Raw genomic sequence first — 16,085 nt, forward strand, 5'->3', positions numbered from 1 at the left:
ACTAGCTCGAACTTTAGCGGTATGAGCTGCTCAATTACAACTCCGACAACTTCCTAGACATGAACACAAAGGATGTACAGTCTCTCCGAAGGTGTCAAGCTGCTCACAAATCACAGCAGGTGGCGCGGTACTTCTCGACCAGCTCTAGCAATTGGTGATTTTCAATAAACCTGATTGGCTGGGGGTTCGCGCTGTCGATGGTGAAGAAAATTGTTGAGCAGAAGGTAAGCATAGTTGGAGGGACCCTGTTGGCCAAACTCCTCAAATTCTGATCTAAGCCAAATCAACGACAGGGCGCTTATACTATCAATAGAGCGATGACAACGATGCAAAAGAAGGAAAATTTTGACGCATGAAGCAGTGGTAAGTGGATCCGGCACTTGATCCGTTAACACATTGGTGACAACGTAGTTCACATGTGACCACGGTTTTTTAAATTTGATTTAGCTATATTTCCACTTTTTTGTCAGTTTTCTTCTCGAAGAATCAAATCAGACCGTGAAGATGTAAACAGCGTGGTCTCGAGAAATCTTTTATTTTTTTTTTAATTTCAATGATAATAACAATAACATATGAGCTGGAGGACGAAAAAAAGATCCCTCATCCCTCATGACTAGTTTTTCTCTAGACGCGACTGTCGTCAATGTGTTAAATACGTAGTGAGAATACGGATTCAAGGTACCGCTAATGGGCGTCTCCATTGCAGAGAAACACCAGCGAAGAAAACGAACCCAGTAATATCCGAAAACATCTCAACACTTTGCTGAATGCTTCATTCGTATTAAAGGGGCGTGACCGACCAATTAGCCTTGCCTACTTGATACACCTGACCTGTTCATGTTACAAACAGCTTCTAAAGTGAGTGAGTTCAGTTAGTGAGAAACTCCTTTGTGCAAGAAACGCAAAACAAGCAAAGGAAGAAAAAACCTGCGCCACGGCGAGCGCTAGTTGCCGTGACCCAATCTAACTCCACAGGTGGTCGTTATGAGACCACACAAAATGTGTTAGCTTGTAGCTCGACAGGCTCGTGGTACGGTGGTTTTGCATTTCTCTAGAGAACTCTTGGAAATTTCCCACATTTCACACAAGGTCTGTAGGTTTCTGCGGGTTTGGCTTTCTGATTGCGGTTATTATTGGAATCCGCAGATCTCAGAATTGTGTGCGTTAGACGTATCTGCTTACATTTATCAATCTTTATTGTTGTGTCCTCATGCCGGTTGTATTTTTTTCATACTTTGTTGCATAACTGGGCGTACTCCCATGTGGGTTGTCTAGTAATTCCTCTCTTCCTTTCTACATTGTTCCTTCGTTTTTACCATTCCTTTTTGCTTCTGATACCGTACTTCACATCATACGTCGATTACATGGTCACTGTTTCAGGGTAGTTTCAGTAACAAGGACTCTGTTCTTGTTCTAAACTCTGTTTCCATGGCCGATAACGTTACTCCTGTTCCTCCTACCCTTCCTCCAGCTGCCTCCTCTCAACCTTCTTTTCGACGAGGTTTTGTCAAGCAGGTGAACAGTTGCCGTTTATTTTTTTGCCAAAAATGGATGTTATCAGAAGTTACTTTAATAGGTCGTATTTTCTGCAGCTAAGTTATTTAATAAAAATCCTGAAATTGTATGCACTAAATCTGAGTCGAACGGGTATTGCGGCCATCTTCCTTATCTCCCACTTGGAAGTTAAAGGCTCTCAGTCTGAGAGATACCACGTCCCATTGTTCTCGTCTTTCATTTATGAAATTGTATCAGCAGCCACGTCATCGCTATCTTTTTGGTCTTAAAGCAGACATGTATCACGTGAGGTGAGAAATGTCACGCTTCTCATTACATACATCTGCATTGCAATGTGTTCCGCTATTTATTGATGAAAGAGGTTGCGGTAGGAAAAGTGTTCAACTGCAGGATAGGCTAATTTCTCTCTTATTTGCATTTCTCTATAAATGAAGCCGTGCATTGATTTCTTATAAGATACACGCACAATGTTAACTAATTTTGTTGCCCTACGTTCCTACAAATTACTTTCTTCGGTGTTTAGAATCAGTGGTTTTGCTTGCAAGTGATCCGAGTAAATCTCTGCAACTAAACAAATCTCTGGGTTTGTCTCTCATTCACCAAAGTAACCACCAAACCACATATTCGCTTTCGATAAAGCTAACTTGAGCGAGCACCCCATATTAATATCTAAATCAAGGAAACTCGGATATTTCCTTCAAATCCAAGAAGAATCGAATCGAGTGTCATTTTTCAGTAAGACATCCGAAACATTCACCTCAGTGATCAGACGATGAGGCGCCGTTCGATGTACTTCGATCTAAAGTGACCATTTACTCTTTCTGGCGACTGTACTTATTATTATTATTATTATTATTATTATTATTATTATTATTATTTTCTGAACAAGACAATTTCGTGAAACCAATAAGCCAACGAAATTAATATTCCTAAAAATATTCATTATTCAATTAAATCCTGTGTATTATTATGTTAAAGTTTGTCTATATTTTTAAGCTGTAGTTGATGTTTTAGGTTTTGTCGGGAGATGCTGTTGTTCTGCAAGGTCAGCCAACAAACGGCCCCCCACCAGAGACTACAGTCTATCTCAGCAATGTGGTTGCTCCTCGACTTGCCAAGCGTCCCACAGAGACGACAGCTGCTACAGTAGACGAGGTATTGATGTGACTAATATTTTTTAAAGCGCATAAGGATAGGTGAATCACTCTTCTAAAACTTGAGTAATGTCTTTTCAACTATCTATGTACTTACCTTCCTGACTGGATTGTATTCTTCTAATGGTCATGTAGTGTAGAAAAGATGTTTTAAAGAATTCATAGCTTGGTAAAAGACAATCGCAGTTTCCGAAAATAGAATGTGAAGAAGTCGCTTCTTTCCAAAGAAATACTTTCTTTGAAGAACCACCACGATTTTATTGGTATATTATTGTGTTCTATTCATTCCAGCCATTTGCTTGGGATTCCCGTGAATTTCTCCGCAGGAAACTCGTCGGCCAAGTAGTGACTTTTGTGAAAGAGTTCACTGCTGCATCCGGTCGTGACCACGGAAAGGTCTATCTTGGAGGAACAAGTGAGAATATTTTTGTTTCATCGTGTTTTTAGTTACCGTTCTACTGAATGGTATTTTAACAAACACTATCATAACTTCAGATCCTGATAACGCCGAAAATGTCACCGAAACAGGAGTGGCTGAAGGATGGCTTGAAGTCCGTCCTGGAAAAATTGCAGAGTTGGTAAAATACATCTAGTTTTTGCGCTGCTGCACCCTTTTACTCTATCTGCGATTCATAGCTTACAGTGAGTACGTCACCAAATTGCTCGAGTTGCAAGACCAGGCAAAAGCTTCTGGGAAAGGTAAATGGGGAAGCTCAAGCGACTCAATTCGTGAAGTGAAGTGGGTCATCGAGAACCCTAGACAGCTTGTAGACCACTACAAACAGAAACCTGTTGATGCAGTCGTTGAAATGGTTTGTTCGCATTTTCTTCAGTTACAATTTGAATTTAAGCAGAGCCCATTAGTTTGTTTAGCTTTGTCCATTTATCAGTCGATTTTGTCCTCTTTTATTCAACTCCTGCAATATAAGGGGTTAACGTCGTGTTATGTTATAACTAGATTTTTCCTTGCGTGCGTGTGACGGGTTCTATTTAGATATTAGAGTTGCGTGATTGGCGTGATGGAGTAAATTAATTGATTTTTCGAGATTCTGGACTATATCAGGCCACATAGCTCATGGCACTCATAGCAACTATGAGTCTTGCTTAAGTGCTCAGAGAGAATAGAAGAGAACTTGATTTCAAAATTATCTCCGACATCAAATGGTGGAACCATTTTGGCGGATGACGGAAGACGAGATGGAACCGAGGATACCTAGTTACAGCTCTAGTCATATAGTGAAAACATCTTTCGATAACAAATCTGTGAAGATGGCATCCATATCGTTTAATTACAGAGCTAAACTCAGATAGTGGAATCATGAACCACATATAAGAATGTGTTCCACGGTAGTGCCAGAGTGTCTGGATGAGGGGAAAAAAGAAGTCCAATGTTGCGTAATTCCTTATATTGCATTTACTTGTTTTTCTTTGAAATGAGACAATTTGCTCTATCATTATGTTGACATTTTTCGTATCACCGTCAAATGAACGTGACTAAGAAAAAGTCAAAAGAAGAGTTTTCTTTTTCGATGATACTTGTATATTTTAATGCCGGGGGAAATATACATGGGAAACGCCGCAGTATTTATTTTTTTTAAATTTAAATTGTGTGGGTGTATTTTTGGTGTTAGACTTCTGTACGACCCAACATACTCTGCTATTGATGGTTATTAGCATTAAAAAAACTGAAAACTGTTCTAAAGTGCGTTAGTATCAATAAAAGTGAACAAAGTGAACATCTTAAAAGAACTGAAAATCCGGCGGAGACCTAAGGTACATACCTGTTCCTATATTGCTTATGATATGAAAATTGCCTTCTTATTAACTGATTAACATATACAGATTCTCCCCTTTCATATCATTCTGCGTGTTAGCAAGTATTGATTCCATCTGTCGGGATTGTTCCCACTTTTGCGTCTTTAATTTGCAACATGTTATATTTAATTATTCTTTGGGTATCATCTAGGTTCGCGATGGCTCCACACTTCGAGTGATGTTACTACCTAGCTTCGAATACATAACGCTACAATTGTCCGGAGTTCGAGCTCCTGCCACTCGCGCCGGAACAGATGGAAAAGCTGAAGCTTTTGCTGAGGAGGCTAAGTACTTCGTTGAACAGCGACTTCTTCAGCAAGACGTTCAGGTACTTTCGTTTTTGTTCTAAGAGTCGCTTTTTATTATTTCACCGTCAGCTTTCCTCATAAATATAAACGTTTGGTTTCAGGTTATACTAGAATCTACATCAAACCAAAATGTTGTTGGATCTGTAGTTCATCCCAAAGGTAACATAGCGGAATCTCTTTTACGTGAGGGCTATGCCAAATGCGTGGACTGGAGCATTGGATTATGCACTGGCGGAGCCGAACGACTTCGCGCCGCTGAGAAGTGAATACTTTTTTTAGGTCATTTGTTTGTTTGAGTGAGCGTGCATTATTTCTAGGCAAGCGAAAGATAAAAAATTACGGTTGTGGAGAACCTACCAACCGTCAGCTGCAAGCGCTCTCACTGGTGACAAAAAATCGTTCACAGGGAAGGTTGTCGAAGTCATTATGTCTGATGCCATGGTAGTACGAAAAGCAGACGGATCAGAAGTAAAGATTCACCTTGCTTCTGTGAGATTGCCAAGAGATTCTGACGAGAAACCATCTGTTGGTCGTCAATTCCGACCGTTGTACGATGTTCCGTTCATGTTCCAAGCCAGGGAGTTCCTTCGAAAAAGGTCATTATTTATTTAAATTTGTAGCTTCGAATTACATAGAATCGCGTTATAATGTTTAGGTTGATTGGAAAGAACGTTAATGTCACGGTCGATTACATACAGCCAAAGTCAGAACAATTTCCAGAGAAAACTTGTTGCACAGTGAAAGTTGGGGAGCTTAACATTGCTGAAGCTCTGATTCTCAAGGGTCTCAGCAAGGTAGTTCGACATCGATCGGACGACGAAAATAGGTTGGTTGCTTTCCGTTGTATGTCTCATTTGGCTCATTTGCTCCATGTGTTGACTGTAAATTCCTCAAAGAAGGCTACAAAATTGCGTATGCGATTTCTAAAACGGTATAATGTGGCAAAATTTGTTCAAAAATAAGGATGTTTTGAAAACTTTTTCTTGCTCCTTGTGCACGCAACCTACTATTAAGGTGTTAATTTTTCTTTTTGCTGACTTAGTAGCCTACAAGCACCATATTTTTTCTTACTATTTTTTTTGTGAGTGTGGGGTAAAAACGACATGAAGCACGAACAGTTGCGGTTGCGCTCGAAGCGGCGCTGTGGAGCGCAGCGGTTGGGATCGTGTAAAGATCCTTGCTACTGCCGCACATCTCTGCAGTTTGCCACGGTCCCATCGCTGTCTTCACCGCTTCGACCGCAACCGCATACGCAACTGTCTGTGCTTCATGTCGTTTTAACCCGATTGTAGCTATAGTAATGTCAAAACGACATGAAGCACGTACGCAATTGCGTACGCGGCTTCTCTCCAGGCGTTTCCATGGAGCGTAGCGGATAGGAGCATGCTGAAACCCTTGTTGGCACCACCCATCGCTGCAGTTTGCGACGGGTCCAACTGCTACCTCCGCCGCTCCGTTTCTAGCGCGCACGCAAATGCGCCGCAACTACACTCATGACTCATGTCGTTTTGACTCCACTATAGACATCATAAAAGCAGATCGTGGCTGTACCTTGAAATGGAAATTTCGAAACTAACTGTACTGTGTGCCTGTAGGTTAACCATTTTCGCCAGCGGTGTACTAATTTACGACGAGAAAATGTAATGATTTTGATAACTATTTATGTCGTTCATTTTTCGTACTCCTCTGAAACCGAGCGTATTCATCGCTGTCAACTGGAAGGATGTTCAGGTCTTCGGAGTATGATGCATTGCTTGCCGCCGAAGCAAATGCTGAAAAAAGCAAGAAAGGTCTTTTTGCTGATAAGACTGCTGACAAAAAGGACACTCTCCGAATTCAAGAATTACAAGGAGATCTAGCGAGAAGTAAACAGTTTTTGCCGTATCTTCAAAGAAGCACGAGGTAGGTTCTTATGCACCCTCATTAATTTTGTCGTTTGTTGAGCGTGTTGTTATTGCAGAGCGGAAGGTGTTGTAGAATTTATTGCCAGCGGATCTCGGCTCAGGATCTACATACCCAAGGAGACAGTCGTGATCACTTTCCTCCTTGGTGGCATCAATTGTCCCAAGGTTTGTGTTGTCATAACACACTATAATGTAATGGATTTGTATGCTTATAGTGTAACTTTTAGAGTGGGCGTCCTGGTCCTGGAGGCATTACGGGCCCATCTGAACCTTTTGCTGATGAAGCAACGGCATTTACACGTCGTATGGTTCTTCAGCACGAAGTCGAGATTGAGGTAGAAGGTCTGGACAAAATGGGCAATTTCATTGGATACTTGTTCGTTACCCCTGAGGCTGGTGGCAAGCCACAAAATCTTTCTGAATTGCTTCTTGACCAAGGACTGGCTACGCTACATTTCACCGCAGAGAAGAGCGGGCATTACAATCAGTTGGTTGCAGCTGAGCAACGAGCTAAAGCAGCTAAGTGAGTTTTGAAATTAAGTAGCTTTCGCTTTAAAGAAAGCATACCACAAATCTAAGGTGGTGAGGAAATCACCGGGGAAAGCTGGAGATGGTTAGAAGACGAGTTGCAGATGAAATCGTCGAAAAATGGCGTTTTCCATATCGTTTTTTTTTTAAAGATGATTAGAGAGAAATGAGCGGAACCACATCTGATCCAGCGATATACAACCAGTTCTAGATTTTTGCGCGGATTGCTTTACCACGTCAGATTCGTGGTATGCTGCCTTTAATGACAAGATTGGTCAGGAGCAGTTTGTTTTTCGTTTCGTTATGTTGTTCATTTGTATTTCATTTCGTGCAATCTACTTTCGAGACTGTGAGAACCCGACATCATTTGAGATGGACACACGCATCACAGCCAAGTTAAATAGGAATAAATAGTGGTGGAAAATGTGTGCATTATCAAAACTAACACATGTTGTAGATTTTCATGTTGAAGTTGTCGAGGGAAACTTATTTCAGTGTGAATAGCTGACTACGGATAGAGGCGAAGCAGGCTAATATCAGTCTTCAACAATTTGGCTATGGAATGTTTATTCTGTGCAAATAAATGGTTCTTGGTGCATCTCGGTCCCTCTGAAGAGCTTGAGAGACTTCTTAAGGGCATCATCCCACGAATCTGAGGTGGTGCGGGTTTCAGATGGGATATGCCTATACAGGGTCGTAGATTATGGGGAGGATGGTGATTCCGTGCATTCGAGCGTTCCGGGGCGCTATCTTCTACAACGTGTTCGATTGGAGCCTTGTGCACGTGCCGCGTTTTCCGGGCCGTTTTTACGGCAATTAGGAAGAAATAGACGGAATCACCCTCGTCCCCCCGTCCCGTAATCTACGACCCCGCATAGGCATAACCCCCCCCCCCCCTGAAACCCGCACCACCCCAGATTCGTGAGGTGATGCCTTTAAGCTCATTTCCCTACTTTTTTTTGGCAACAATGCTCTGCTATTTGCATCTATCTGACCTCTCACACGTGCAAAGGATATGTAGATATACATATATAATCCTTTTTTTGTGAACGTAATGTACAACCGCTCATGCAGGACGGTACAATTGTACCAAAGCAATCTATTGATGAGTATCTTCGACTGTTCCGCCAGGTATTCATGATTATCCGTATGAGCGCAATGCACTTTTGATTTCTGCAAGACAGTTAGTGGAAAGAGCGTTTGTCAGGCAGCAGATGTACACGAGCTGTCAAGCAAACATAAGCGCAGGAGCTACTTTTGGTTTATAAGCAGCCATTGTTCAGCTATTTTTAAGTGTATTTAAGCTGTTGCCCTGCAGTCATCTTCAAGAATTTATCAAATTAGCTTTCTTTCTGAAAACACTGACCTTCCTTCGAGGAGACTAATTTCCGGTTCTTCATCACTTTTACCGTTTATTCTTCAGCCGTAACATCTGGCAGAACTACAAAGAAGAGGAAGTCGTACCTGACGAAGTTGTCGCTCAGCAGAATGATGTATCTGAAAGGAGGATACAATACAAAAAGGTGGCTGTGACAGACATAACGAAGGTTCGTTATTTATATTGAACCTCCTTTTTTCTCTTAAATTTTACTTCTCCATGCAGCAAGCAGTTTGTTGAGGAGAACCTCAAGTATACGAAACGTTTTTTGTGTAGATGCTGCGTGAATGATCCCTGCTCAACTTTCAGCCATTTTTTGGGCATGATAATATCTCACGTGGATTTTCATTTTGAATATCCTGTCTGGACTACAACTCAGTGTTAACTGTGAAACGTAAAAAAAAAGAATGATCCTGTCATTGCTTTCTTTGTGGCTTGTTCTTCTACTATTTGTTGTACCCTATCTTTTATTGGAAAGGACGCTACATCAAAAATTTCCTCAAACGTTGCGTTTAAAGCTCTCTACTTACTCTTTTCCGCTTATACTGATGACAGACTCCCATTGAACAACCTCTCAGTTGTTTCTACTGCGAATAAGTGCAATTACATTTGAGAAACTTCAATAAAGTCTTTGCTTCATTTACGTAATTGATATGGGTATGTAATGTTGGTTTAATTTAGGGAACCCTCAACTTTGCGGCACAGTTGGTTGAGGATGGAGCAAAGCTGGAGAAGATGACCGCCGACTTGCGGGAGTATCTTCGACAACACCCACCGATGACAGGAGCATTCAGTGCGAAGGTGACGTTCTATTTGTAATTTAGGCTGTTGCCGAAGCACTTATAAAATAAGCAGAGTGTATGCTTATCACGTCTTCCTAGAAGATCAACTCTCATTCGGAAGGCCGGTGCGGTCTTCTGGATGATAGTTGATCTTCTAGGAAGACGTGATAAGCATACATGTGCGCTGTACATATTTCTGGTGTTATTTTGAAACCTCTGAATGCTGGTAAATTTGAAACCTGAAAAAATTGGGAGAACCTAGAATGCTTGCCTCAATTTTAGTACCTCATTTTTCTTCCGAACGAGCTGAACAACTCGTTCATTTATTACCGGAGCCATCTCGACCTCAGTATCACCCTCAAGAAATTAACAAATTGAACAGAAACACAAAGTTATGCTGAGGTGTTTGAGAGATGTCATGAAGATTGACGAGGTTGACTCGTTTCATTGGTGAGTGCCTTGGAAGTACAGCACTTTCAATGACCATTTCAAAAATGGAAGTGAAGGTTCACTAGGCCTAATACGTCTAATGAGGTGTTTTTCAAAGGTGAACATATTGTTTTATCTAAAAATTTGTAGCACATAATTTCTATGACATGCTACCCGTGGGGAACGGTAAAGAGGGTCCCGGCGGATTCTCCGCGAATGCCTCCGAGACATAACGTGCCCAGTGGATATGCCGGCGGATACGCGAGCATATCTCAAAGAGGTCACGCTCCAGTCGTTCATGAAGACGCAGACAACCGTATTAGATGTTCTTCTAGCCACAGAGACGCAGAAAACTGCGCAGTTACAAGGAAGTATGCAAAGGAGAGTGGTGTGAGCTGTCGAAATTACCGAATAAGTCGAAGAATAATAGTGTTAGATAGAAGTACATGGGATTTGTATGGTGTTCTAATAAAGAAAGGGAATGAGTTTGCCTTTATATCTCCTTCAGAAAGTCTAGAAATCTTACCAAATTTGAACTCTTTTTTTTCCTGTAAGTTCCAAGAAGTCAGAGATGCAGAAGTTCAGGAATAAATTAAGCTAAAAAAAAAAAAAAAAACTTGGGAGTTACAGGATAACGATAATTCTCATTACCGTTACTTTTAAAAGCTGGAATATTACGTTTCAAAGGAAATTTTTATGCACGTAATTTGAAGCTATCAGATACATCCTTATCTCATATTTCACGTGAGGATTTCTCTTGCTTCTGGAACGATTACAAAATTGAGATCACCTCACGTCACAAAATTGCAGTGAATGTGTCTGATTCTCAAAGACAATTTATTATATAGTGAATTATATCCTAGCCGTTGATGCAGCGTATGATTAGCGGCAGATGAGCAGAGTCAGTTATTTAGGTGCCAACGAAAGTGAATCTCTTTAGGACACGCATCATCGCTAATTGCTCTGACGAGGCATGACCGGGGCATGCTGGAAATTCCGCGGGACCCTCTTTACACGCACGCTACCCGTTTATTTTTCTGGACAGAGCATGTACATGAACCACTGTTACTAGATACTTGGAAACAGCTGTTACGGTGTAGCTGTCCTGCTAATATGTAATTGCCTCTGCCAGGTAGTGCTGAGAAGATATAGTCAAAAATGGCGACAACCGCAGCACAATAAATGGGAGGTTTTCATGTGATACTAGTTCTATCGACCGATTCGAAATATAGCAATGGAACCTATCCAGTTTGTTGGCCTTTAAGCAGCCAATAATTATCAAAGGTGCGCAATCCAAGCAAGTTCCCCTACCATTCATCCATCCTCATAAGCTTATTAACCGTTTTCTAAAAACTTGAATAAGCATACAAATTTCTGACCAAGTAAGCTTACTACTGGCTATATTCTCCTGTGTAGCCATGTTCAACTTAAAGCCCATTATTTTCTTTACTTGATCGTTCTCTTTGTCCCGTACCGTTTTGCTATAAAATGATTGAAAGAGCTTCATCCTCTGTGCTTCACTTGAAATTGAAAGTGATTGAAAAAGCTTCATCCTCTGTGCTTCACTTGTCTACTGTAGTACTGTGGAAGGAAGTTTTACCTATTGCCCATGTTCGACTGTCTTTGAATCTCGGCATGTTGAAACGAAGTTTTTAATTGATTTCCTTGAGCTGTAGCGAAGATTAGTATTGATCGCCTTTATTAAACAACGGCTAACGTTTCGGCGTTATCGCCTTCTTCAGAGCCTGGAAAGTTCAAAGCCATTAGTGATTTATCCCCTCAAGCGCCTCATCACCCTACCCAAAGCATCCAAACGTTAGGCAAACTCAAACAGCAACACATTGGCTAGTACTTACCTTATTAGCTAGACTTGTTAACGCAGCAGACCACCACGTACCACAACTACGAGTCACAAGGGTTTTTATATAGGGACCTCACGGCCCGCCCATAGATCAAAACCCGCACTCATCCTTCTTGTTCATTTTTGGACTTTTGGTGGTTATCGAAAAGGCCTCTAGCGTTCTGCGTGCTGTGATCTCGGACTTGTAGGATAATATACGAACTTCTGCCTCCACTTCGGAGTTTGGATGACATATTCTACGGTGTGCTCTAAGTGGGGTGAAGGTTTTAGATTTTTCGAGTCCATCTAGATGCTCCTTGACCCTTATACACAGTGGACGTCCCGTTTCCCCTATATACTCGTCACCGCCACAACCTGCACGTGATACGATGCACTACTCCTGATATCATGCAATCACCCTCTCTGCCATACGGGCAAACCACGCAGCTGGGAGTTGTGCAGAGTCGATCATACACACGATTACGTACCACCTGACCCTTGAGGTTTGCTGGAGGTATTTCCACAACCCTCACGTCATTCTGTAGACCCGTTTTTCACAGACAACCCCGTACTGCTCTGTTCATATCGTCAGATATATAAGGTAAACAGAAAGGGATCTTTTCTGGGCTATCCACTACGTTGGATCTTCGAGAGGGATGTCGTGCTTGTCGGTTGTGTGTGTGTGTGTGTGTGTTTGTCTGTGTGTCACGAAATTCGAAAAAGGGGGTGCGACGGGTCCACCGGTGCCAGATTGGTGCGCCGGCGCTAGATACCTATAGAAGTGGGTGCGACGAGTCCACCGGTGCCAGATTGGTGCGCGGGCGCTAGATATCTATAGAAGGGGGTGCGACGGATCCACCGGGGCCGCACTGGCGCGCCGGCGCCAGATACCTGTAGAAGGGGTGCGACGGGTCCACGGGCGTCGGATTGGTGCGCCGGCGCCAGATACCTATGGAAGGGGGTGCGACGAATCCACCAGCGCCAGATACCTATAGGAGGGGTGCGACGGGTCCACCGGCGTCGGATTGGTGCACCGGCGCCAGATACCTATAAACGCAAAAGATAGATAGTTGCAGCCGTTTCATAGCCGTGGCCCCTGGGCGCTTTGCTTTACACCCTATATGACTCCATCTCGTGTCCATTTCCTTCTTCGTTCGCCTCAAGTTGGTAGCATGCCGTTCTCAGAAAGTGGAAACACGCATGCAAACGGGTGCTTGAATAGTAGCAAGATGTTTATGTGATCTGACGTGGAACGTTATCTTTATCAGTAGGATGATGTCTTTCACGTCATTTTATGTCGAAACATCATTCTTTGATAACTGTTTATAGAAAACAGGAGGAAAACCCATATTTCGCGTGATTCTTTTAGATTTTGTCTATAATATACTGATAAGGAGTGTTTGAAGCTGAAGTTCGAATGTTCTCGAAATGTAGAACTGACGCGTTTAGGGTGATGTTTATGAATTTTTTTGCCCTTAGTTATAATATAAAAAAGGAAGAAAGATTGTTGGAGATGCGCAAGTTCAATTTCATAGAAAACGGCACTAATATTAATTTTCGTTCAGTGAAGGCGAGCGAACCAAACTCCACAGAAAGTCTGAAGTCCGGCTTTAGCCGGACGTTCAGACTGGTATATAATAACGAGCTTGGTCCGTGTGTGTGTATGTGTGTGTGTGTTTGTCTGTGTGTCACGAAATTCGAAAAAGGGGGTGCGACGGGTCCACCCGGCGTCGGATTGATGCGGTCAGATAGCTATAAAATGGGTTGCGACGGGTCCACCGGCGCCAGATATCCATAAAAAGGGGTGCGACGGGTCCTACGGCGTCAGATTGGTGCGCCGGCGCCAGATTGCTATAATATGCGACGGATCCACCGGCGTCGGTGGGCCCGGTCATTGGTGCGCAATAACTTAGTGTGCATGACAAAAAAGATAAATGGTTGGAGCCGTTTCATAGCCGTGACCACTGGGCGCTTTGCTCTTCACCTTTATGACTCCTCCGCGTGCCTATTTCCTTCTTCGCTCGCCTCAAGTTTGTAGCATGCCGTTCTCAGAAAGTGGAAACACGCATGCAAACGGTTGCTTAAATAGTAGCAAGATGTTTATGTGATCTGACGTGGAACGTTATCATTATCAGTAGAATGATGTCTTTCACGTCATTTTATGTTAAAACATCATTCTGTGATAACTACTGGGGGAAATCAAGAGGAAAACCCATATTTCGCGTGATACTTTTAAACTTTGTCTGCAATATATTGGTATGGAGTGTCTGAAGCTGAAGTTCGAGTGTTCTCCAAATGTAGAACTGACGCGTTGAGAAAGAAGACTATGAAATCTTTCGCTTTTGGTTATAATATAAAAAAGGAAGAAAGATTGTTGGAGATACACAAGTCCAATTTTACAGAAAATGCCACTACTGTTAATTTTCTTTGATTAGTGAAGGGGAGCGAAGCGAACACCCCAGAAAGTCTGAAGTCCGGCTTTAGCCGGACGTTCAGACTGGTGTAACGATAATACCGCAGTGGTTTGCGGCGGTCTATTATAGGCTTTTCGATCTTGGCCATGAAAACAACGGCGAGAGTGGGTGCCAGCCTTTGTCCCATAGCTAGGCCTCTAAGTTGTCGGTAGTACTGTCCCGACCATCGGAAAATAGAGCCATTCAGGCATTCGTTTGTCAATGTCATGATCTGCCTAATGCTTAATCCATACATGTTCAATGAAGCCTGGCGCTGCGTGAGCAGTTCGTGAACAGCCTGCATCGCTAGATCGTTTGAAACGTTCGTATAGAGTGACGTAACGTCAAAGGTCTCTACTACACATTCACGCTCAAACGAGGTACTGCGGAGATGTTTTAGGAAGTTGCTAAAACTGCTGAGCTGGGCAGGGACATATTTGAGCAGCTGATTTAATTGAATTAATTTAATTTAATTTTTTTAATTGAAAGTTTCACCTATTTTTATCATTTTTCAGCGTGGCGACGTGTGTGCTGCTCCATTTTCTGTTGATGGATTGTGGTACCGTGCTAAGGTTGAAAGCGTTCGATCGGGGCAAGCTGAGGTCCTCTTCATCGATTACGGAAATGTAAGTCCAGGAATTTTTGCAATCGAGAATGTGTGCATGTGGCATACAAATGGTTATTTAGCGTGAGGCTGTGCCTGCTTCGTCGTTGGCGCAGCTTCCTCCAGGTTTCGCTCACATTCCAGCCGGAGCTAAAGAATACGGGATTGCGTTGGTTGCGATACCTAATGATAAGGTAGTTCGTCTTCTACATTAATTTCACCAACTGTGTAAGTGACAGCTCCTTAGGAATATGGTTTGCAATGCGAAGATGCTCTCCAACAACTATTGTTCTCCGTACCCACTGCCGAAATTAATGTCGAGTACAAGATCGGTTCCACTGAATACTGTCAAGTAGGACTTATCTGAAGAGCTTTATTCTTAGATTGAGGATCTTTATGAATTATTATCTGAGTTGTAGGTTATGATAGAATGTGCAGGGAAGAAAGTCGACGTTGGTAAAGCACTTATAGAAGACGGATTTGCACTCGTTGAAAAGAGGAAGGAAAAGAGACTTCAAAGCATGGTAAATACTCAACGTATATAGTACGATGTGTTTCGTATTTTCCCTCGAAGTGAAAGGAAACTAAATCTTGAAGCATCGGACTTGTCGAGTTCTTTTTTTCTGGAATTGAGCCATAGTTCTGGTTCTTTATTACTAGCAATCATGTTGACCTTAAAAGTTCAAGAACATGCGATATGTTTTGCTGCGCTTTGTGTTAACTTTTTTCAAGGGGCTGTATGAAGTAATAGTTGCATTTTTGCTGAATCAGGTTCGATCTTTTAAAATCACTGCCTTCAATAACACTGGAAGTAAGTACTGGAAGAAGTAGAACATAGAAAAATAGTACGGATACAAAATCCAAATCCGTAGAAAATCTGCTATCATTTTGTGAGGGACGAGATCTACTCTTGCATACTCATGCATGTAGCTTGATTTTGACAGCTTGTACTAAGTTACATTTTCAAATGCGGATAAAAATACAGACAATTGGGACTAGAAGGGACAGGATAATAAGGCAGTCCTTCAGTTTTTGTGTAGGACTAGGAGAAATTTTCCCTTATTTCTTTGCGAAGTGTATCGAAATGAATTCTTACAGTTTCTTTTTTTTTTGGCTCTGATTTTGGCTCTGAGTGATGCTACTGCCTTCCACCCTACAATTCCAAACTTTTTCAGCTGAGCGACTACGAACATGCAGAGCAGAAAGCGCGTCGTGAACGCAAGAACATCTGGGAATTCGGAGATTTCACTGGAAACGACCTTTAAATCTAGATTTCTATCTTTTCTCCTTGAAGAGGGCAGCCTGATGCAAATACGCAGACGTGTCACTCTTTCAATCATTTCTCAGTCTTTTGCTTGTGATATTATTTTTGTTT

At 42.2% G+C, this 16,085-nt stretch overlaps 1 protein-coding gene across 2 annotated transcripts; it reads left to right on the top strand.

Moving 5' to 3' along the window:
* Window positions 1–59: 59 nt before the first annotated feature.
* Window positions 60–15,975, top strand: RB195_017968 (uncharacterized protein; the record flags this gene model as incomplete). Of its 2 annotated transcripts, XM_064185182.1 has the most annotated exons (21): window positions 60–127; window positions 1,169–1,262; window positions 1,381–1,515; window positions 2,530–2,670; window positions 2,961–3,084; window positions 3,165–3,243; window positions 3,313–3,481; window positions 4,636–4,812; window positions 4,894–5,054; window positions 5,110–5,388; window positions 5,448–5,618; window positions 6,524–6,694; window positions 6,753–6,861; window positions 6,924–7,219; window positions 8,648–8,771; window positions 9,284–9,403; window positions 14,622–14,732; window positions 14,794–14,904; window positions 14,958–15,062; window positions 15,130–15,234; window positions 15,886–15,975. In XM_064185182.1, 21 exons carry the CDS (start codon window positions 60–62, stop codon window positions 15,973–15,975), a joined length of 2,940 nt encoding a protein of 979 aa, XP_064041063.1. The 2 variants fall into 2 exon arrangements, with proteins under 2 accessions (XP_064041063.1, XP_013296476.2); XM_013441022.2 differs by lacking the exons at window positions 60–127; window positions 1,169–1,262 and adding an exon at window positions 198–224.
* Window positions 15,976–16,085: the final 110 nt, after the last annotated feature.

Source organism: Necator americanus, chromosome II (genome assembly GCF_031761385.1).
Source record: "Necator americanus strain Aroian chromosome II, whole genome shotgun sequence".
In the NCBI taxonomy this organism is placed as follows: domain Eukaryota; kingdom Metazoa; phylum Nematoda; class Chromadorea; order Rhabditida; family Ancylostomatidae; genus Necator; species Necator americanus.